At 46.3% G+C, this 24,067-nt stretch overlaps 1 protein-coding gene across 17 annotated transcripts in view; it reads right to left on the bottom strand.

The window, feature by feature from the left end:
- SMARCAL1 (SWI/SNF related, matrix associated, actin dependent regulator of chromatin, subfamily a like 1) overlaps positions 1–24,067 on the bottom strand; it is a 59,047-nt gene that overhangs the window by 16,475 nt on the left and 18,505 nt on the right. For 14 of the 17 annotated variants that reach the window (XR_010410289.1, XR_010410290.1, XM_064587028.1 and 11 more), the window contains 6 exons: positions 23,131–23,289; positions 19,373–19,438; positions 13,038–13,112; positions 11,310–11,450; positions 7,175–7,393; positions 838–908 (listed from right to left, as the gene is read on the bottom strand). Coding sequence is in view for 15 of the 17 variants with exons in the window: in XM_064587028.1 (XP_064443098.1) it covers positions 838–908; positions 7,175–7,393; positions 11,310–11,450; positions 13,038–13,112; positions 19,373–19,438; positions 23,131–23,289 (731 nt within the window). In the remaining 2 variants the exon portion in view is untranslated. The remainder of the gene's footprint in view (positions 1–837; positions 909–7,174; positions 7,394–11,309; positions 11,451–13,037; positions 13,113–19,372; positions 19,439–23,130; positions 23,290–24,067) is intronic. The other 3 variants (XM_064587026.1, XM_045868034.3, XM_064587029.1) reach the window with 3 other exon arrangements.

Here is a 24,067-nt window from a genome sequence, read left to right as displayed (position 1 = left end):
GGGTAGGCTGCGTGTGTCTCAATTTATCCACAGATCTTGGTCCCCACAGCCAAGCTGGCACCGCTCAACCCACGCTAAATTCATTTTCATTGTAATTAAATCACTTGGACCATTATCCTGCCAGAGTCTCTCATGAATGTTAAACAATAAAAAATCAGGCAAATGCACGTCATGAGAATTGCCTCAGGTTTCTACCACAGTGAATATTTGAACATGAGTGGGTTTTTCCTTTCTTTAAGAAAGGCAGACAATTTTTCAAGTCAGTGAATACATTTAAGAATAGGAATTATGACTTCAGCCTTAGTATAGAAGGCGGAAGGAAAACTTAAGTGTGACAATGGCCCCTTGCCCATATCTTTTGAACAAACTTTGACAGTTGCCTTTTTATGCAGGTAAATAATGGCTGAGACTTCATGTCTTTGGAGAATACCAGAGAATCCCCATAAGGCAGCCTTCTTGGTCTTCCATGAAACCCCTCACTTGTGTCTACAGGCAAATGACCACAGTTTCCTACTACGGGGAAAAGCTCCCTTTAGTGTTTGGTCAACCCCACCCTCCTTGTAAGTGGCAGCAGCTCCAGCTTGGTTAAGACAGGAGCTGTCGAGGACCCCAAACTCGACCGGCAGTGCTCCTGTGACAGGCCCGCTTATGCCCTGCGGGTGATGAGGCTACGCTGCCCTGAACTTTGTATTGAAGGCAGCTGTAATTCTAGGCTCTGATCGTTTCTTGCACAGCAGTAAAACCATTCTGGGAGGTTAAGGTGATAGGTGTTTCTTTTTCAAGATGAGAGAGAGACAGAGTGTGGGAGAGAGAAGGCGACACTTGGTGGCCACTTACATGACAGATGGGATTTTAGCTTCAGCTGTTCTGTTGAAGAAGAGAAGGAGGGCTTCTTTCTGCTGCTGTTTCTGTGGAAAGAGAAGTCTAGGGTTGAAAGTCTCCCACTCTGCGAACCCTGGGATGAGCTAACATAATCATCACTGCTTGGAGCTTTACAAATCCTAATGCCAGTTATCGGAGCTGGGAGACCCCGACTCATCCACTCAATTTAGTCGAGCCATGGGAGCCGCAGAGACTCTAGTCTGTCATCAGAGGTGCACCATTACAGGTCCTCTGTCATCTCCCAGGAACTGTTGTGAACAGCCAGTGGTGAGACCTGGAACACGAGAGCCCTCGGGAAAGGTGCCTGGGCCACGCTCCACCATCCACACAGGCTCACGTGATCAGCTGAAATGCAGCCCTTGTTAAGCTATGTAAACCACTTCCTATAGTCTGCTGACAACTTACACATGACACTGGCCCAAGCTGCTTTTTGCCTCCCCTTTTTCTTCTGCCATGCTGTGTCCATACGCAATTGATAAAGCTTCCTTCTGTCCAAGACTTACTGAATCAATTCCAATGGACCCCAACTAGTCTCTTGTAGAATCATCTCAAAACCATTATTCATGTGTCTTTTGGCCTGGCTCCCACATAAGGCCATTGACCTCCCAGGAGAAGAAACCATGTTTTCTTTATAGCTGGCGTCTAAATAAATACTAATCAAGGATGCTAGCACAGGAGGTGCACAGTTTCACAATATTATGAGAAAACATTTACCATCACTCTGGGTTCCCCAGAGATGACAGACACCCTTACCATCACTGCTAGGGTGGCCCTCTCCTTCCAGTAGCAAGCGTGGATTACAGATGCCCCTGGGGGTCTGTGAGGCAGGTGACAGACACGATAGCTTCTTCATGTAACAAGGAAGTGAGCCCACAGTAATAACATCCATGGCCCTGAAGCCAGGCTGTACCTTAAACAACGGACACCACAGGTGGTGGGACAAGCTGCCTGGTCCAAACAGCTTCCTGCCTCCCAACAGTGTCTTTCCTCGAGGACTTGATGAGAAAAAAGGAAGATAACCCGGAACCACAGGAAGCCAGGGGGCCGCTGACAGGCTAGTGGGGCCATGTCATTCTTGTGGCAGTGGTGGCCACCGTCCATCCTGCCTTGTGGCAGAGGTACAACTGAACAAACTTCCTGAGAACTCTTGTTGGAGATACGACTCTGTGACAGTGTGTCTTAAACTCTTTTTCAGCTATAGACCCAGTGTAGACTCTGATGAAGCTCTGGACACACACTTTTCCCTTCTGGACAAAGAGCTCACAGACGTCTGAGGTATATTCATGTCCCCTCAAAGGGTCCCTTGTAGCAGGCCAGGCCCTCTAACATAATGCGGTCCCTGGTAGGATACAGCAAAGGGACAGAGCCAGGCTTCCAAGTGCTGACCTCACCCGCAAGTGGGCATGCCTCAAGCAGAGCGCACCCCAGTCATCCTGTCTTCACATTGACTCCCGTGCCCTTCAGAGGCCACCCCTGCTCCTGTCAGGTCCTTCCTCTCACCCACGCTCTCTCCCTCCACACCGGCTAAGCAGAGAGGGGGAGGGCAGAACAAACAGATAGGCAAGTGGCAGAAAGCACTCTGAGAAACCTCGCCTGAGCTTTACCACCAAGAGCTGAGGAGGTGTGGGGAGCAAACCCCTTTATCATACTCAGTTGTGGGGTCGGCCCACGGGCACTGGCAGGGATGACTTCCAAGTGCGCCCAGCCCCATGTTGCAGCAACTCACTCCTTCATGCCTACCCTCACCATACAGTCCCCGTTCACAAATTCCTATGGAAGCTGCTTTCTTGGTATCTGGTTACTTACAATAGGGAACTGAAATAACCCAAATGTCCAACTCACAATTCCTGGCAAAATTCTAATATGGCCATGAGAGAAAACACATATTGTGCTTTAAAAGAACATTTAACAACACAGAAAAGTGTTCAGGATGAAGTTTTGTAACCTGTTTTCCTCCCCACCTGATAGACATTTATAGGGTACCAATTCTGCTTTCAAAAATATGTTACTTATTATATACATAAATTATATCTGTATCTATATATAAGTGTACGTGTAAATCATGCATATTTGAAAGCCAAATATACACACATTTTATAGAAAAACTACCCAGATCATATATGCCAAAATTATATGATAAAAAAGATAGGTGACTCTTGTTCATAGTGTAGTAATAAGAAACACTTGATCGATGTTACTTTTAAGTACTTTTATCTTACAGATTTTATGCAATAGACAGCTATTTTAATGTAGGAGAGATCAACAGTATTATCTTAAAAAAAAACAAAAACCCAAACCTCCCCAAAACTGAGTAGACACAATACTAGTGCATTAATGATCTCACTTCTTTTGCCAGCCACAGGCCAGGAAATTTTAAATAACCTGCGTTCTTTGTTCTTCGGCTTTTACTAAATTAGATCCACTGGGGTTTTGATTCTATTTTTTCTGTTGGAATTTGAATGTATTGTCAAATGGCAGAAGGGTGAACTGCCACTGTCACCAGGAAGTCTGTGCGGACTTGCTCTATTTTTCTGTTCCTGGTTTGCTGATCAAAAAATTACTATAGACAAAGGAGGATTAGGTCAGCTTTTCTTAGCCCGGGAAGGGACAGCTATTATTTCACCTGAAAATAAGAAAGAGCTTTCATTGTACATTATGTTTTATAAGTGGGCCGCTTCGCCTTGGCTTCTGTGATTTAAAGCTTTTTTTTTAAAAAATGTCTTCCTCCAGATGGGAAGGTGTGAGGGAGCAAAGAACTGCTTCTTGACAGAGCAGGAGCCCTTTGCTGGAACCCCGCCGGGAAACTTGGGGCTACAAAGTAACTTAAAAGTGGTAGGGGTAGGCGCCTGGGTGGCTCAGATGGTTAAGCGTCTGCCTTCAGCTCAGGTCATGATCCCAGGGTCCTGGGATCGAGCCCCGCATGCGGCTCCCTGCTCCTTGGGAGCCTGCTTCTCGCTCTGCCTCTCTCTCTCTCTGTCTCTCATGAATAAATAAATAAAATCTAAAAAAAAAAAAAAAAAAGTGGTAGGGGCAACTTTCTGTAGATTCACAGGCCTTCCTTACTTGCCCCAAACCATAAAACCACTAACCCCCATTTTGACTTTTTCAACGCAGGATTTCACAGCCAGCCAGGGTTTGGAAGGGATGTCAAGGGCCAGCTAGTCCAACTCCTGGCTGACACGGGTTCCCCTTCCTGAACTGAGGGAGGGTTTTGCCTCCAATCGGATCCGCAGTTGACAGATGCACCACATCAGTGGCTTTGGAGTAAGAAAGGTTCTGGCAGTCTCAAGGGCAAAGCTCCTAAATTCATTTTCTACTTGGATGTTCCACATAAAAATGAGCTTACATTAAAGACCACAAAAGGGAACCAATTTATCAAGGATTTATCTTCTTATCGGAAAGAATCTAGTATCCGGCTTCAGCATCATCCTGCGGGTCATCTGTACCAACTCAATTTCTCTCTTTTAGGAACAAGCTCCTAATTCTCCTAAGATGCCAAGGAAACAGCAAGTCCCAAGCACTGGACTGAGAAGAGCTCTAGGCTCTTTCTCTGCTGGATTCTCGAATTCCACTGCAATCAAGGTTTTTCATAATCTGCACAACAGCGTTATGACTCTGGGATGAAGAAGCAGAGAGAACAGTCACCCAACAGGAGGGTCTCAGAGCGACTGACACTGTCCTTAGGGACTTTTCCAGCACTAGGCCTACGAGGCACGTCATGGTTCCCCTTTTTAGGTTTAAAAGAAAATATCAAAATAGCCCAAAGAATTCGGGGGATTTACATAGTACCTATGTAAATAAAAATACCAAACATTCCTGATTTCCATGGTTTAGCCTAGTAAATTTTTTTTTTTTTTAGATGCTATTTATTTATTTGACAAAGAAAGAGAGAGAGAGAGCACAAGCAGGGGGAGCGGCAGAGAGAGAGGGAGAAGCAGGCTCCCCGCTGACCAGGGAGCCCTATGCGGGGCTCAATCCCAGGACCCTGGGATCATGACCTGAGCCGAAGGCAGACGCTTAACCAATGAGCCACCCAGGCGCCCCCAGCGCCCATTATTGCCTGTAAACTCAGAAGTCAAACCTCCAGGTCACATTTGAAATCATCTTTAGAAAGAGCCCCATAACCTAAGGCGAGGAACTACATAAATTGGCAAAAAATTTTAAAAATGCTTGCAAACCTTGTTGCACTAAGTTAAAAATTCCCATACTTCTTTTGAGCCATACTGCACAATTTACAGCTGCCTCTTGGCCACTCGATATGCTGTTCCTCTTCAGTTCAAATGCCCACTGCCTGCTTTTTCTGTGGTCTACATTGCTGGTCTCTGCCTGGTTTGGGAGGGGGACCAGGGACTGGTGAGGGGATTCTCTGGGGAATTCCACAAAATACCGATAGGCTTACCTCCACCACACACACAAGGAACTAAAATGTAGAATATTTATAAACATTCAGATCTTTGCACCTAAAAATACCCCACATCTGAATTTTTCCCATTAATATATTTGCTATACTTGTTCATTGGTTTTCTTGATGGCAGAGTTCACTCATGGGCAACAGTTAGTAGACATAAAAGATTTAAGAGAATTATTAAGAAAAAGCTTAAAACTGAGAAAAAGAATTTCCATTCAGGGGTGGCTAGGTGGCTCAGTTGGTTGAGCGGTTGACCCTTGATTTTGGCTCAGGTCCTGATCTCAGAGTCGTGAGATCGAGTCCCATGCTGGGCTCTTTCCTCAGCAGAGCACCTGCTTGGGATTCTCATTCTCTCTCTCCCTCTGTCCCTACCCCCAGCCCTCTCTCTCTCTCTCTAAAAAATAAATAAATCTAAAAAAAAAAAAAAAAGAATTTCCATTCATTGAATTTTTATCTCTAGAAATCAGAAAAAGACCACCAACAGTGATTTTAGCAACATGTTCTGCTTCGGTTCATGTTCCACTGAAATACAGTTTGAGAACCACTGGTCTGTATCTCCACATCGGTGCTGGGGAATTTTGCTGGAAAACCCCACAATGAAGACATTACGCCTGATCACTTCCTCCAGACTATCCAGATTATTGTATGTAATACGCGTAAATTACAGACAGCTTGACAACTTACCAGCGTATCTTCTACCCTACACTCTTGTTTCTTTCTTTTTTTTTTTTTTAAAGATTTTATTTATTTATTTGACAGAGAAAGACACAGCGAGAGAGGGAACACAAACAGGGAGTGGGAGAGGGAGAAGCAGACTCCCCGCCGAGCAGGGAGCCCGATGCGGGGCTCGATCCCGGGACTCCAGGATCATGACCTGAGCCGAAGGCAGTCGCTCAACCAACTGAGCCACCCAGGCGCCCCACTCTTGTTTCTTAAAAGTTACCCATTGGTCTTGCTCATAACATGGTAAAATAACATAAAAACCCTACACATTCTGTCTCTTGTCATTCTTATTTATTTTGTGCTCTCCCACAAGGCTGGGATCTCATCTTGATCTAACTTTCTTTACACAGGGTAATAACAAGCTCAGATAATGCTTTATGATGATGTCAAAGAAATGTCAATGACTGTTATTTTCTTGGCGATGGTTTTATCCCAAAAGGACAGAAATGGAGCTGGTGTAAATTACTTTACCGCACTTGGCACAGTGTGACACTGAAGACAGATATGAAAGTGTTTTGAAAAGATAAAACCACCATAGTGTTAAGACCTTAAAATATAGGGGTAACAGGCTTGGAGCAGCCGTAAGACTGAGTAAATCACATTCTCTGTGGGCCTTAGTTTCCCTTTCTATAAAATGGGGATGCCAACTTCTTACCAACCATAAATGACTGTAATAAGGATTAAGGGCTAAGAGGGTCTGAAGACCCTACTGTTCTATAAATGTCGATCTGTTATCTTGACTAAAAGAGGTTAACGTATATAACAAATACACCTAGAACTAACTTCTAACTGTTACTAGACTGAGTAACAGTTACTAGACTTTAAGGCATTCTCAAAATACACTAAACAGAAACTCCGATTCTCTCTGAGAGATTCTGAATGTACGTCACCATTCTGCCGTTGCCATGGGGTTTATCTTTACTACCATCTGTCAACAGTGATCTACACATGTACAAAACCGCAAAGTAGGAAGAGATTTTGGAAGGAGACTAGGTAGGCTGAGAGAGGACATGGGCTCACGGTCCTTGCCCAGGGGCGTGGGAAGAGGTCCTGGAACAGCAAGCTCCGAGAACTCTGGGTGACCCCGGTGGACCCCCTCCCGGGAAGGACCAGCTGTGGACACATCGACTTCCAAGTCCCCATCTCAAGCCCCGGACTCACAGTTTTGTTCATGGTGGTCATTTCCTTGGCCGCGGCGTCCAGGGCGGCTCTGGCCTTGGTGCTGATCTGGCCAGGGACAATGGCTACCATCTTGCGCTGCTTGGGCGGGAGCTGGGCCAGGACGTCACACTTGAGGCGTCGCAGCATGACCGCTTCCTCCAGCAGGAGCTTCAGCTCGCCCAGGTTGGAGGAGCCCGAATAATCCCATCCCCAGGGCTGCTGTGGAGGAAGAACCAAGACACGCAGCCAGTTAGCTTCTCCTAGGGCCAAGTAACCGGGCTGCGACCTCAACCGGCTCACGACCTTCTCTTCCTGTGGCTTTGTTCAGACAACTTCAAGGGGCTCTAAAGGATGAATGAAACCTCCTATAATACAGGTGGGAGCAAGGAAGGAAAAGAGAAAAAGAAAGTCAGGAATAAAGTGAACTAAAAACATCTATCTTGGTGTTCTACACGCTGAACTTTCTAGCAGCAAATGCAAGACGCTGAGAGGTCTGGTGTCCGTTACTTTTAAAAACAAGTAAGAGGTGTGGCTTGTCAGACTATTCATGCATTCTCAATAAAGAAATCATCTTCCCCAGGGCTCATCCTAAAGTCCACTGCACGATGAAACAAATCACGTTTTCTCAGTAATATCTTTATTTGATGAGATGTATTGAGATTTAAGATGCTGTTGTTCCTTAGTACAGACTATCCCCGCACAACCAAGTGCAATGAGATGCACAGTGTGTTGTTGCTGCTGCTGGGGATTGGAGGGAGGGACCAAGAGCACAGGCTTCTGCCAGTCTGGCTGAGACCAGAGGTGGGTTTTAGGGTGCCCAGGCAGTCCTTCATAAAAATGGTTTCTTCACTTAGTAGCTCATGGGAGGCAATGAGCAAGAATATCTATTCCCGGTCACATAGCTAGAGAAGATGTTAAAATGAAAACCGGTATCTTTCACTACCAATCTTACTCGAAATAGAACTGACATCTCCAGTCCCGTAGAAATGAGGGAACCAAGGTGTCTGCTGCCTTACGTTTCCAGCTGCTTGTCTCTCTTTCTGTCTCAACCTCCCCTGGACCATAAACCACCTTAGGCAGAAGCTAGGCTTGTTCATTTCCGAGGGCCAGTGAACCTAGCCTCTAATTGTGAAGACATGGCGGGTGTCCTTTGCTAAACAGAGGATAGGAAGAGATAGATGGTCAAAGGTGGAAAAGTAAAATGATCAAAAACTGCTTCTTCTTTAAAAAAATTCTCTGAAATCAACTGGAAGTTCTCAGCAAATGCCTTCATGCAATGGGGTCGAAAATGAGCTCAGCAAGGGGCAGTCTCTTCAGTGGCTTTTCTCAATGCAAGAAGTTGGCCACAGTAAAAAAAAAAAAAAAAAAAAGGCAGCCCTGCCCTACAGGCTGTATTAAATAAAAATCATGCTGGGAACAAGTGGATACCATAATTAATTTGGATAGCATGCTCCTATGTCAGCTTTTAATCTTGTAGGTTAAAACCCAATAATACCAAAGATTTAAAATTTGGAATATTCACAATCCAGCAAGCTTTTATTGAAAATTTACCATGTAGCAGGCACTGGGCTAGGTGGAAGGAGGGGAAGGGGTAAGGCACTGTCTATGTTTGTTTTCTTGGTTGTTAGTGGGGGAGGGGACACAGTGAGGAGAGGAAGGATGAATTTAATAAGGATGGCATGAAGACTGGGGAGATGGTGGACAGAGACTGGGGACACAGGAAGGGACAGTCTGGGGGTAAAGGCAATGAATTCTGTCTTCAGCCCCTACCATCACTAGCTAAGCATTATACTGTGAGCCCAGATAGTCGAGGAAGAGAAGATTCTTTTCAGAAAGTGGGACATTTACAAATAGGACAGAGGTACAAATCACTCATGAAGAGTTTTGAGGGACCATGACAACCAGGCAGAATCTAATCTGGATTGATCCACGGGGAAAGTCATTACAGATTTTGTTAAAGAAGTGTATAGCTTTAAATACATTTAATAACAGAAATTTCCTGCCTCAATAAGCAGCTAAAAATGGTTTGCAATTAACTTTGCAAAGCACTACAATTTACATTATAAGTACTTTGTTTGAATGTAAGTGGGTATTTTTAAAGTACTTGGAAAGTTTTTTGAAAAAAGTATTTAAAAAATAAGGCAGACAATCTTATTTACATCACAAACTTGCACAGCAAGGCTTTTTCATCAAGATGGCATGCGTCATGGGTAAGCAAACAGCCATTTCTCCAAAGTGTCAGCATCTTTGATGCAAATAGTGGCTCAGTATATTTGTCCTTTGCTCACAAAACAGGAACCCTGAAGGTCTGAACTAATGGGGTCTTCGAGCCGGGTTGGAACCTCTGCAGCCAGGGCGCCATCCATAAGAAAGAAGTCGGGCAGAGTGCGGGTTGTGGCGTCGAGGTTTACGAAGTTACAGCAGAAAACTGGGGAAAAGGAGAAGTGATCTACACTTGTGAGAGGGGCCAGAGTCTGCCGCTCTAATTCAGGGCCATGTGGACCCCTGTGGGAACAGCGTTTGGGAGTTCGAGAAGTCTGACCTTGCGAGACGAAGATCTGTCACTGAAGGATAAATTCACTGCCCTGGCCACTTTCAAAAATAGAGATGAGAAAGAAAAATTAGCGAATCTTCCCTCTGGTTTTCTGACTGTGGAAGTTCCAGAGCCTGGGTCAGAGAGAGCTACCGGGGCACAGGAAGAAGATGCCGGCCAGGCCCATCCATATCCCATCAGCGTCTGCGAGGTCGCCAACCCAGACCTGTGCTTCCATCCCCCATGGCCAACCCAGACCCTTGCATCCCAGCAAACAGATGAGTTGTATCCCACTGGCGGGTCTGGAGAGAGTTCAGAAGGCACTAGAGGCCAAGAAGGAGGAGTCCCTTCCTGAAGAGAAAGCAGCCCAATCCCAGAAGAAAACAGCTCAGCTGAGTAAGGAAAAAAATGAACACCTCAGCAAACAAGGAGCTGATTCTCCGTGTCATCCTTTCTCGAGTTATTTTTGGGGAAGAATACTGGAAACGTGCACAGGCTTTGGCCAAGCCGGTTATGGCTGCCTGACACTGAGAGGCACCCCTAGCTCAGGAAACATGCTGAGTCTGCCACGAACATGCTGCTGACATGGAGGGAGGCGCGGCCGTAGACAAGGAGAGACAGGAAATCGTGGAGGCTCTGGTGAGGAGCCTCCTCTACTGAGGAGGACAGTGTCCCATGCTCAGTGGGCTGGATCCTATTGATGAACACTGATGGATTCAATGGCCCATGAGGAGGAATGGAGGATCAGTGAATAATGTCATTTAAACATTTAAAAAAATGTTGATTTTCTGGCTTACAAAAGTAATCCATTTTGGTGTACATTATCTTCCAATCATAAATGAAAGAGAGGTGGGGGGGAGAAGGGGAGGGGATGGGGAAGGGAGAGGAAGAGAGAAGGAATGAACAACTGAATGATGGGGAAAATTTTGCATCCTACTTTTTTCCCACTCTTTTATTTCCCCAAGTCATTAAATATTTTTTTCAGTTAAAAGAAATCGAGGTTTTAGAAATCAAGATTTTGATTGCAATGGCATTTGCAGTTACAAGCTCCCTCTGCCATCCTTGGAGACTGAAGCTGTGCAGACTCGAGTCCCAGAGGCACCTGCCCTGCTGGCACCTACAGATAATCTGTAGGTCAGAGGCTTCTGGCCTATTGAGCAGGCACACTTCACTGTAATGAGTCGACATTTTGGCTGATGAGAGCCCACTGACGCAGCTCCAGATCACACTCCCTCTCTACCTGCTTCGAGGCCTCTACTGTTATTTCCATGCAGAGGATATGGGCCCCAGCTGCACCCCTAGCTCGCCTCTGCGCCCTTCTCAGAGCTCCGGGCACCTACACATCAGCCACTGGTCCCCTTATTGGGAAACCCCACCCTAGAATCACAAGCATTAAAACTAGGAGGGACTGTTCTTCTTGAGGACACTTGAAGGTCAGAGTTAGGGGCAAAGCAGGATGAAAATCTGGGTCTGGCTCCCTGGCCAGTGTGCTTCTGATCATACCATGGCCAAAGAGAAGGAACAAAAGGTAAGTATCAAAATCGGGGAGAGGGACGGGGCGGTGGGTTGGGGGGGAGGGGGAGGGGAGGAAAGAATAAATACCCGCTTGGCATCACAGTAGCGAAGTCCAAAAGCATGAAACTGAGGGAAGAAAGTTGGCCTGACCCCGATGATCTGGGTGTAGAGCTCTGCGGGCCGGGACATCGCTGGCGTGCCAGACAGCAGGATCACCCTCTTTGCAACCTAGAAGACAAACAGCCAAAGGTGCTGAAAGCACACAGAGGAGCACCTAGAGACTATCCCAAATGCCCCACCGGGATTGGAGCTGGATGCCCCAGGAAGAGCAAAATGCCTTGGAAGGCAGCAAGAGCACCTCTCCCTTCCTGGGCGCCCTGACTGCTGGCAGTTCGCCAGTTTACTCCTCTTGACCCAGGGAGATCTAGATCCCAATGACACCAGAGGCTGGCCTCACTCCAGATCCCGGTGTGGCCCATACCTGGGAACTCTAAGCAAAGGTAGAGGAGCACACACGTTCAGAGAGCCTCATGGTATGACCCATGTAAGCAGTGAGATACCACCTCCTAGGCTGCCTTTGTCATAAGTCCCTACATCAGGACTCAGCACATGATACTGAATTCCACCTTCTCTGTCTCCCTCACTAGACTGTGAGCATCTTGAGATCAGGGCTGTGTTCACCTTTATCTTCTGTAGCACAGAGCCTGGCACAAAGTAAGCAACCAACAAATGTTCGCTGTATGCTGAGAAATATTCAGCTAACCAGTGTCCCCGGGAAGATGGGAAAAACTCAACGAATCCAGCATTGGAAGAGGAAGTGGAAGTGGGGGACAGAGAGCAACAGGTCTGACCTGCTTCCAGAGGGGATCTCTGACATCCGAGCTGAACTTCCAGTCAGAAAATGACACTGAGGACCAGCCCTTTCTTACTGCCAGGAGGAAGAGTCAGGGGTGGCCTGTGCACAAGCCTCTACCTGATTTTCTTCAGAGGACAAAGAGGCTGTCGCTAACTCAGCTGCACAACGCTTTGAGCCCAGAGCTCCCTGACTTAGCTCATTTTGCAGTTAATAAGGACTTTAAAAAGTGGGACCCAGATCCATTTACCCTAAACTCAGCCCAGGTCTGCAGCAGCCTGCTCATCAATGGGTAGAACCGAAATAAATGGTCGATTCCAGTGATGAACTCCAGGTTCCTAACTAGCTTGACCCCAACCTGACCCGAAGAGATCAGACCGAAATATCCTACCTCTTACTAAGATGAGACAGAGGATGAGAATAAGGGAGACACTCCTCACTGTATTAGGGCATGGAATGGCCAAAAATTCCTGGAGGTAAAATCCATTTCAGCCCTAGAAGGAAGCCTACCAGGGAGCTCATTGTCTAGAAACACCTTGTTAACCACTGTAACCTTGAGTTAACGAGTGTAAGTATAAGGCAATGGCATGCAGTAAATCACCTAAGGGAGGAAATTAGGTTTTCAAATGGATATGCTGCCTCATAAAAATAAATAAATAAAGGTGCAACAGAGGGAAGAAAAAGGACTCTTTATACATATACAATATATACAACTCTCAAGATGCACTTTTGCCCTCTCCGTGACTGCCAATACCTAATTCCATTATGACAGGAGAGGTATGAATTTCTCCAGCTATAATTTTCCACAGTTTTCCACAGTTCAATTACCCAGGCTTCTAATTTCCTGCACGGTTTAATGTAGGCTCATTAAAATAACAATGAGCTTCTTGAATGACGTCTGTAGCATCGTTTGCCTTGGCTCAAGACCATTTCAATGAAACGGGGACAATGAGAAGTCTTACCAATGAGAGAAAATTGGCCTGTCTTCCCAAACCGATTCCCCACGTCGCTGTTCTGCTGCCGCCTGGGGATGGAGCCTGGGCAGAGACAGCTCATCAGGTGATGGAAAATAACTCCCAGGTTCTTGGGTGGGTATTTACAGGACAGAGTCAATTCTGAGCCCGTTCACCCATACACTAGGGGTGATAAGACCATTGAAAATGGGCGTTTGTGGGTGTTTAAAAAGCAGAGGCAGCATTATGGAAAAAGAAAAAGGCCAGCTTTGAAAAGAAACCAGAATAGCGTCTTTTCTATTCTGGAATGATTTAGCCTGCTCCCTGCTCAGCCCCAACACACTGGTACTGTCATCCCACTGTCACCCAAACGGACTTTAATCCTGTCCACCTGCCCAGCTGCCCATGATTTATGGGTCACCCTCCACCTCGGAGAACCTCCAATTTCGGAAAATAGAAATGCATAAAACTACGTAAATCAACACTAAACAGAACACTTTATAGTCAACTCCTCTGGCTAACAAAAGAGAGCGGCACCCGGGAAACCCATCATGGAGCAATGTAAAAAAATCATTTCTGTGTGATGTCCGAGAGAAATGATGTGATTCACAGGAGCAGACGCTGTTGGGGGCAGGTGACTTTCAAAGACAGGTTCAGTTTCCTAAGGGATTAAGGTCATCAGTTCAGCCCTGGGGAACAGGATGCTAGCAGGACGAGTTGGTATATATAATTTGCCAAGGAGAATCCAGTCCAACTCAGAGTAAATAAAACTACACATAGATTTTTAAATATGAGCCAAGAGAATGTTCTGTTACAGAGAAGAGCCGAAACTGTTGTAAGTTCATACAAGCAGCAGCCTGGGAATTCTTCATCACTTTCTGTTGTTACCTCTTTTTTTCCAACTGAGCCAATAACTTGTTTTACCGAATAATTCTGACTGGGTATAACACACTTCACCAAGACTCTGGACAGGGGAAAACGTCATGCTCCCCAAAGCTGAGCCCCATTCTTGTCCCATGTTATTCCTAATGGTACTCTAAATAAAGCTCGGTCTACAGGCGGAGTCCCCTGTGATTTAGAAGTACTACTTGAGAAAGCTGGCAACATCGAAGAGAAGGTCACATCACACCTGTGCCACCCAAGTGTCCTGATACACACTGGCCCCATGAGGCAGGGACACCGGAGCTACACTGTCATGAGTTCAGAAGTCATTACAGAATCTTCAAAAACAAGGAGAATGGCAAACACAGTCTGGGGGCATGTGACCACAAGTACAGAGATCAAGAACAGAGGCAGGATCACCGTCACGAGCCAAGAAGCAACAGAAGAGTCAACACCTGTGGTTAAGTCTAAACCCTGAGAACAAGAGGGGAAACCCACTCTTCAGGAGAAACCCAGTGACCGGAATCGGGGAAAAGATCGAGGCTCTGTTTTTTCCTCTGCTCTCCATGATATGCAAGACCAAACCAAGACAAACGGCATCATTATGACCACTGTTGACCAGAGGCCACTCCAGGGATCAGCAGAGGGCCACCTACCACCCAGTGATACGTCAGATGGCCTTTCTGAGTCTCTGGCTGGGTCAACATATTTCATACAAAACGGTTCCTTCTAGGATCTAGCCTTTTCCCAAAAGAGACAAAGTTCCAGTCACAAGTCTGAGTGCTCCTGCCAACACCAAATTGATCTGCATGAGAACCAGAGCTAAGCAAGCATCACTGCCCTGGTATTAATAAAATACTGAAGCCATGTAAAAGGTGACTAGTTCTGCGGGAAGAACAGAAGGAAGGGGGCGCCTGGTGGCTCAGTCGTTACGCATCTGCCTTCGGCTCAGGTCATGATCCCAGACTCCTGGGATCGAGCCCCGCATCGGGCTCCCTGCTCCGCGGGAAGCCTGCTTCTCCCTTTCCCACTCCTCCTGCTTGTGTTCCCTCTCTTGCTGTGTCTCTCTCTGTCAAATAAATAAATAAATCTCTAAAAAAAAAAAAGAAGGGCGCCTAGGTGGCTCAGTTGGTTAAGCGACTGCCTTCGGCTCGGGTCATGATCCCAGGGTCCTGGGATCGAGTCCCACATCGGGCTCCCGGCTCAGCGGGGAGCCTGCTTCTCCCTCTGACCCTCTTCTCTCTCATGCTGTTTCTCTCTCGCTCGCTCTCTAATAAATAAATAAAATCTTTAAAAAAAATAAAAATAAATAAAAATAAAATAAAAAAGAAAAGAAAGAAGGAAGGATGGGACTACAGGTGTTCTGGTTCACAAACACCAAAATGTATGAGAACACATCAAATGCCATAATTACAGCTAATTAAAGTTACATTGTTTTGACCTTCAAGGCATGCATGAGCATAGATGTTATTAATATAACACACAGGCTCAAATTAAACATTATGTTTTTTTCCTCTAGAAAAAAATAGTCTATTTTACCTTAAGTGTTAGACTCCAACAATTTCCTTCCTGATTCTGTGATAAAGTGGAGGATTATTTGCCAGAACAGCAGGACCACAAGGGACTCCTCCCGCAGGAATCACACTGGGAGAACAGAACTTCCAAATGATACCACTCTCCCTTCAGGCTAAGAGGGGCAAAGAGCCATCTCTTCTGGACGAGGAGAGACTAGGTTTTCTACCACCTGTTTCTTGTATATCATGTGAAAAACAGTTCACCGTAATACTATATGTAATGGCCAAAGCCTGGCTATAAATCCATCAAAAGGGAGCAGATGATACATATTATGATAGATTTATACAATACAATACTATCTGTAAGAACGAGGTCCAGTCATCTGAAATAAGGTGGGATGATTTCCAAGATACACTATTCAGAGAAGAAAGGCAGGAGCAAACAGTGGTTGAGGAACACTCTGAGGAGGGAGGAAGGAAACACACACACACACACACACACACACACTCACACACACACACACACGCTTAGCTGGGAACAGACTAAATTTTAGAAGTAAATGTGAGAATCTGGTAACTCTGGCTGCCTTCGGAGACAGAAATCAAGGGATCAGGGCCCCAGAGGAGGGAGAAAGAGTTATTTTTCACTGTACACCCTTTGAATATATCATCTACTTAAACTCCTTTAATGAGAAAGGAAAAAAGAAATAGCTCATTCGTTTTAGGCCACTACTCTTGTTTCATCTAACCAATCAGTAGAGATGTAAAAAGGACTCTACTCACAAAAAGAGAAAAAGCTATTTAGTAGGAAAGGATGGTGGGATTTTGAGGGCTTTTTACCTCTAGAGAAATAATCGAACACTAGTCTGACAATAAAAAGCACTATAAATCAAAGAAAAACTCAAACACATACCTCACTGCACAAAAGCAAGAGACTGACAACCTTCAGGTTGGAGTCATATGGAGAAGACTGTGTGATCTGGGTTGAGTGGGAGTAAAGATGGTTATGACTGGCCACACTAGACTTCAGAGGCATCTATCAAAAGGTGAAATTTTGACCCAGCAATTCTGCGCGTAGGAATTTGTCCTAATAGGTCAAAGTTTGCAAACTACGAGTACATCGATGACATTCACTTGCAGAATTACTGATTACAGCAAAACAATGTCCAACTAAGGGCTAAATTATGGGATGCATCCATCCCAACAGAAGGCTCTAGAGCCATTAAAAATAATGACCTTGCCCTACAACGGACGTGTTAATGGTGGTTTTTCTCTGTTGGAAGGAATTAAGGTGATTGAATTTTGTTCTTCATAGCTTTCTGTCTTGCCTACTTTTACACATGTGTACATAAAAAATAGAACTACCCTGCTTGGTAACCCAAGCAAATAGTGCTGTGGGGGAAGAAAGATGTCACATTTCCCAGGGGACCACAACACCAACTTCCTACAACCTAAGCCACGTGTGCCCCGCGTGCGCCTGCTGTCACCATTTACAAGACCCACATTTCCAGGACATGATCCAGCCTGGCTAGCTCACAGACTGCAGGATATCACCTAATTACCTCATTGTGCACATTTGCTGAACATGTCTTGAAATATTAATTATGAGAATACAGTTCTAGGAGATGCACAAGTTACAGGAACAATCAAGTGGTACTAAATTAGGCCCTTGTGTGCCTTTTTAAAAGCATATTTTACTTCTCCCAATTCTCCTCTTGTTCCCAAAATATTTAGATCCATCTCCTTAGAGTATCTAGATCAGTAGTTCTCAACAGAGATGGAGAGGAGTGATCTGTCTCTCCCAGGGCATGTTTGGCAATATCTGGAGACAATTTTGGTTGTCACCACTGGTGTGTGGGGCGGGGGGGACTACTGACAATTAGTGCGCAGAGGCCAGGGATGCCGATAAACATCCTACAGTGTGCAGGACAGCTCTGCACAGGAAAGAACGATCCAGCCCAAAGTGTCCATAGTGCCAAGACCGAGAAACTCTGACCTAGATGAAAATACAGCAGAGAGATGAAAGGTCTGGTTAGCAGAATAGCACATAATGCCTCAGCCGCACTTCCACTCAATCCCATCAGCAGCTTGGATTCCCGTGAAGTCAACGTTACAGACAAGAGGGCCTTCAAGACACCTCCATAAACAGCAGGCTACGTTCATGGGTCCTATCTTAAAGTTTAACTCATCCAAGTTCTATAGCCAATGCAGAGTAATCTATACTAGTTAACAGCTAAAAGATTTGTCTTAAATGCATCAATCTGAAATACACCCACGACATTAAAGATGTAAATGCTGCTTTAAAAGGTCTGACCCAGAAGCATATGTTTCAGAAACAAGTATGTAGTCGAGTTTGCCTGGCCAGGCGATGACCACATGAACAAGATGGTTGCTCAGCTTTTCTACTGGGGTGCCTGGGTGGCTCAGTCAGTTAAGTGTCTGCCTTCGGCTCAGGTCATGATCCCAGGGTCCTGGGATCAAGCCCCGTATCAGGCTCCCTGCTCAGCAGGCATTCTGCTTCTCCCTCTCCCCTCTGCTCATGCTCTCTCTCTCAAATAGATGACTTTTTTTTTTTTTTTAAAGCAGCTTTCCTCTCCACCTGTAGTGATACACCCTACCTACTACACAGCTTCTAAGCAATCAGGGGCCCAGATTTAATTCTAGGGGCGGCTGTAATACTGGAACCACGGTATGAAGATCTGTTAACATGTCTCAAAAGAAAACCTACTGAAGCCACCCCCAAAAGAAGGGTCACCACTCTGGGAAAAACATTTCATTTAAGTGTGTGCGTAAATATTTATAGGTAATGCGAGCAGAGAATCAGGGATTTTAAGTAAAGGACTTTTAAGTCTGGAGCACAGGATGTAATGCTGCTTTGGAAGATGTATCATGTTACTTGTTATTCCTAAAACAAAAGAAAACAATGAAACTTGAAACAAGTAGACAGTTGTGCTTTACGGGGAGTTGGAAAAATTAAGTTAATTTTCAAATGTTAATAAGCTTCACCAACATTTAGCATATTTGTCTTCCCTAGTTTACGTACAACGTCGAGCTTCATTTAAGCAATGAAAACTGCAGTTGAGACTGCTGGCACAACACAAAGGCTGCTTTAAGGAAGCGCAAGATAAACACGGACTTTAGTTTGCTCAGTGTACATAAACCAAAGTAGAGTCTCCCAAAGTCATCTGCGGGAGGTTTCTATGTGGGTCTGAGAGAAAAAGCGACTTTCCTAATTGTACTAGTGCTCCCCAGTATTAAGAAAAAGCTCACCACAAAAAGATGGAAGTTTGGGGGCCTTCCCACCGTCTGGGGTGGGATGCCAGAATAGCACACTTCTAGATACAGATGTGAAGCTATGCCAGAGCCACACCGACACCTGCCCTGCAGGCTTGACCCACCGAAGCACTCAGGCCTCAGTTTAGACCACCACAGTGAGGGCGTGGACGGCTGATCCTCTCGATAACCACACAGGCCTAGGGGGGCCCCGGGAAAGGGCGTCGGCTTATGAGGCACACCTCAGCTTTGCAGGGCTTCTTGCTGATACCCGATGGCCTGGTTCCGAGTCTGCATGACTCCTCTTCCCTTGGTTCTCAACACCACGACAGCTCTGTCCCCACAGTGACTTAGAAGACAGGCAGTTTCTCCTGAGCTGTTCAGAGGGCATGCTGCTGGCGGCCCCCCTCTGCCTTGTCCGCGAGCCTGAGGAGGACCTACAGTGTGGTCCCCATCAAGCCTGCGACCTTCCAGAGGCCTTCATCTTTGAGAGAAAGAAACGACTGCACCGACTGCCAGTTCCTTAGCAGGAAGTTAGGAAGAAAAACGAGTCTGGCGCTGATGGCCGGAGTCAAGGCTAAGTCACGTCCATGGCCCGCAGCCCCTCGCCCTGGATGGAAGCCCTTGTTCTCCTTGGCCCCCTTGCCAGCCTAAGCAACACACAGCAGGACTCACCTTGAGGAGGGGCATAGCTGCACGACAGCGGGCAGTCTTAATGTTCTTGAGGAAGTGAGATTCATCCTGAAAAGAAAGGGTCACACAGGTGAACAGGGCCAAATCCTGAGTGCATGGAGCCAGAGCCCACGTTAAGCTTGACCCTGGCACGGCGTCACACTGGGGATGCCTCCCTTAGTTTCTTGTTCAAGGAGACAGCTGTGCGCCTAGGTAAGGACCCAGGTTCTGGTGCCGCTTCCCCACCTTATTCTGGGCAAGTCGCTTCAACTCTCCGGGACAGTTTGCCAACTGTGAAGCGGGGTTAATGATTCTCTGGCTGGCCCACCTCCCAGGCGGCGCTGAGCAACCTGCTGCGAGGTGGTTTGCTGCTTAGTACAACATGCCTCACGTCTGCACAGCATGACGCCAGAGCGGGCCCACCGTGTGCCCTGCCCTGGTGCGCAGCATGGCGCCCGGCTCCTGCCCCCTGGGGCTCACCAGACAGGAAGGATGTCAGCCACACCACAACTGGGTAGACAACGTTGTAAGTGCTGTCAGTGACGAAGTGTGACAAAGTACCGTGGGAACTCAAGGAGGGGAAGAAGACCCAATTCCCGTCCTCAAGGCACTGTCAGGTTTACAACATGGAATCTAATTATATAGCTCTGCATTCTATGCATGAGCAAACTAGAATATGGCATATTCTCTTTTTTCTTTTTTAAAGATTTTATTTTTTTTAAGATTTATTTATTTGGGAAAGAGACAGTGCGCAAGTGGGGGGGGGACAGAGGGAGAGGGAGAGAGAATCTCAAGCAGACTCCACGCCATGGAGCCTGATACAGGGCTCAATCTTGTGACCCTTGGAGCAGACCTGAGCCAAAACCAAGAGTCAGGTGCTTTACCCAACTGCGTCACCCAGATTCCCCAAAGATTTTACTTTTAAGTAATCTCTACACCCAACATGGGGCATGAACTCACAATCCTGGGGTAAGAGTCACATGCTCTACTGACTGAGCCAGCCAGGCGCCCATGTCATATTTTCTAAAGCCAAGTGAGTAACACATTCTTATTTGGAGAAGAAATTTCTATTTTGGTACACAAATCACATGCCATGGACCTGAGCATACACAGCATACATACAGATACATATGTACCTCTCTATGGTGCCAGCTTCTCCATGGACAAAATGGGTAAGACACCACTACCGAACTAACCAAGTTGCTGCAAGTCTTAATGGACTAACACACATAAAGCCCTTAGAACAGTCCTGCCACTGAACTCGGTCAGCACTCAGTGGTATCGGCCACCCTATGATGGGGACACCAAGGGGATCCCGGCTCTATCTCGAGAGGTGATCTGTAAGAAACGTCCTGTTCCATTTCAGCTATGATGAACCAAAGTGGTCCTCAAAAGCACAACAGAGAGGAGTGCAAGATGAACCCGCAAATGTCAGAGCATCTGTTCCTAGAAACCTGGGGTGTAACATTCGTTCTCCTGTCTGATGATGAGCCGATACGACAGCCAAGAAGGAAGGGGTCTATAGTGAGAAATAGCAGGAAGTACAGAGGATGGGGAAGGGAATGGACCCTTTTAACCAATGGGCTAAAATGTTCCACTATTATAACTAACCACAAGAAATGGCTTACATCTGAATTCTCTTCTAAGAATCATCTTAGAGCTGACACTTTATTCCTTTCTATAACATTTCTCTGAAATCAGAAGACAGGGCTCTTAAATAACTGAAGCAGGCGGTAAGTGGCTTGACAAAAATCATATGGCAGGTTGAAGTGTTGAGCCAGAAACAGAGACACATGATGCAGTCCAACTTTGATCAATGATGTCCCATCTTTCTGGCTTCATGCCTGTGGGCGAATCGCTCTGTCAGTTCCATCAGTGGTGAAATGGACATAATGTCTGCCTCAGGGGCCATGGGGAAGATAGGCAATTATGTGTAAAGTACCTGACACAGGAGAACACCCAAGAAATGAAGGCATTATTCTTCCTACTTACTAGAGAGCCATCACCATCATCCTGGGATACTTCTTTTAATGTTTGCATTTCACGTGTATGCTAACATTTTTTCAAAGCGACACCTGAATTTGTGCCAAACCAGAAATGACTTCCCCAGAGACTCATTACCCTTACAGCTGTAAAAACATATAAACATTTAAGGTTGCTTAAGCTAGGAATATAGTATGGTTTTCATGTCCAAATCATGATAATAGATCCCTGAGACCAGGAACTATGCCTTCTTCCCTTCTCTGAGCTCCCATGATACTTGGGCACTAAAATGTATTCTAATGATCTCTGTGTGTGTCTGTCTGTCCTACTGACAATGGGGCCGACTTTCCTCCCTCCACACCTTCAGTGTGTGGGTCTGTGCAGGGTGTGATGCCCGTCGGTGCTCAATGTTAGCTGAACACACGGATGAACGAGCCTCCCCGACAGCTAGACCCGTGCTGAGAAACCCACAGGCTCTACTGCAATCTTGGTGACTTTTCTGGGCCTCCTAAAAACTCATTCCTTTCCCTCCTTCTAGATAAGATATGCACTACACGTTCTGAGCATCAGGATTTGGGAAGCCACTGTCAGCAGAGAATTCTATTTTTAAGAGAAGGAAAATACCACGGGCTTTTAAAATCCACACGTTTGAAAAAAGAAGAACCTTTCATATCAGTCCGGAGGCACTGGCTTCCCCTTCTTTGCCAAGAGGAGAAACAAGGGTAAACTTCGCTGAAAATCATCCACTGTGCTCTGTGGCCCTGAATGCCTGTTAGTGGTTACCTGCACTGGGGGGTGGGAGCTGCATGCCTTTTCCTAATCTTTATTTGTAAGCCACATGAATACACTGAGTTCTGCCAGGTGGCCGGCACAGGGCCTCTCTAGACTTTCCTTATGGAGGACTTGAGGAACGAAAAGAAGAAAAGCCAGTTAACTGAAAGATGCACGGTCCCATCTGGGAGCAGAACTTGAGTAAAGCCTACTTAAGAAAAAAACAAGCCAAAAACTGGTGAAAAGTACAGCTAGCCCTCGAACAGTGCAGGGGTTGGGGGTGCTAACCCCCCTGCCTCCTGCAGTCAAAAGTCAGCATGTACTTTTGACTCCCCCAAAACTTAACTACTCATCCAGAAGGCTTACTGATAACATGCACAATCAGCACGTATTTTGTATGGTATATGGTTATTTACTGTATTCTTCCCATAAAGTAAGCTAGAAAAAAAATATTAAGAAAACCATAAAGAAGAGAAAACACATTTACTGTACTTTGCTGTATCTATTGAAAAAAATTTGCCTATGAGTGGACCCATGCAGTTCAAACCCATCTTGTTCAAGGGTCAGCTGTACTTTTTCTTGGGGTGGGGGAGTGTCTTTATATTGGCTGGAAAAAAACCTTACTGTTTGATCTGAGCCATTTGGACAAGAGAGGCCATCAGATGAAGGCACACGCCCTTGCTGTCCAGGCCAGGGGCCCAGGGCCCCCAAGCCAGCCTCCATCCATGACCTCACGTCGGAGAGATGGGCTGCAAACCCCCAGCTCAGGCCTAGTAAATGACACTTTTCATAGCACTCTCCAGGAGATTCTAATATGTAGCCAGGGCTGAGAACTGCAATTTGAGATGAGTAAAATGTCAGTTTCTCACAAACTAAAGACAGTGATTTCTATTCTCCCAGAAACAGAGGGAGGCTCCAGGAGAGCAGAGACGTGAAAGTTCTCCGACCTTTCAAGAAGAAAGTTTCCCCAGAGATGAAGTACTTGGAGACTCTGCCGAGGCACTTACAATGATGACAACTTTAAAGGGGGTCTTTAGCTGTTTTTCTAACTTGCTCAGAAGGTCAAAACTGACAATGTTGACCAAGCCAGCCGTCAGGCGGTCCCTGCTGGTCACCACGACATTGATGCGGTCCGGGCTCAGAGACGGCAGCCACCGAAGGAAGGCCTGGGGATGACAGCGGAGAAGGACACCTGGGGGATCTGGCCGGCAGCTGCCCGCTGAGACCCCAGCCCACCCATCAACAGCACTCAGTGGATGTTAATGCTCCCCGAAAAACGGCCTCAGCGCCTTTCTCTCCACACCCCCCTGTATTTGCTGGGGCCCTTGGGCCCATGAACAGCAATCGCCTTCACTGCCCTCCTTCCTACCCATCCGCTCCTTCTCTTTCCACCGACACGACACCGCCTGCCTTCGTAAGCAAGCGCTTGTTAGCAGGCACTGCGGTGTCTGCGGGTTTCAGGCCTCGAATCTCTAACTAGATGGCAAGTTTCTGCAGGGCAAGAATGTGATTCTTTTTAGGAGAAGGAATTTTTAGCAGATCCTGGTATATACCAAAGACACTGATAATGACAAAAATACTTACACCTGCTCTCTCCAGAAATCTTGCCATCCCTAGCCCAAGCCAGTGCCTGGAGCCAACGGAAGGCCACCAGGTACCTGCAGGTCAGCGGCTGGGTCCCTGGGCTGACACTATGGTGATGTCGATGGGCTGGTTCTTCCTCCAGTTTTGGTCCTGCTCATAGCTAAGTGAACACCTGATTCTTTTTTTTTTTGGAGAATTTTTGAGGGTGCTGTGGGAACCTAACCACACCAAATAAATATGTTGAAGTGTTCATTTCTAGAGGCAGTGGCGGAATTCAGGTCACAAGGACGGGGGGAAAAATGAGGTATTGTGATGCACGTTCAGTTGGAAGGGCATGTCTGGGCCTCAGGCTGACCAGCG

This window comes from Mirounga angustirostris, unplaced genomic scaffold, assembly GCF_029215605.1.
Source record: "Mirounga angustirostris isolate CCGP_5_RB_7025 unplaced genomic scaffold, mMirAng1.0.hap1 SCAF_3, whole genome shotgun sequence".
NCBI lineage: Eukaryota > Metazoa > Chordata > Mammalia > Carnivora > Phocidae > Mirounga > Mirounga angustirostris.
This window is presented reverse-complemented; position numbering and strand designations above follow the sequence as displayed.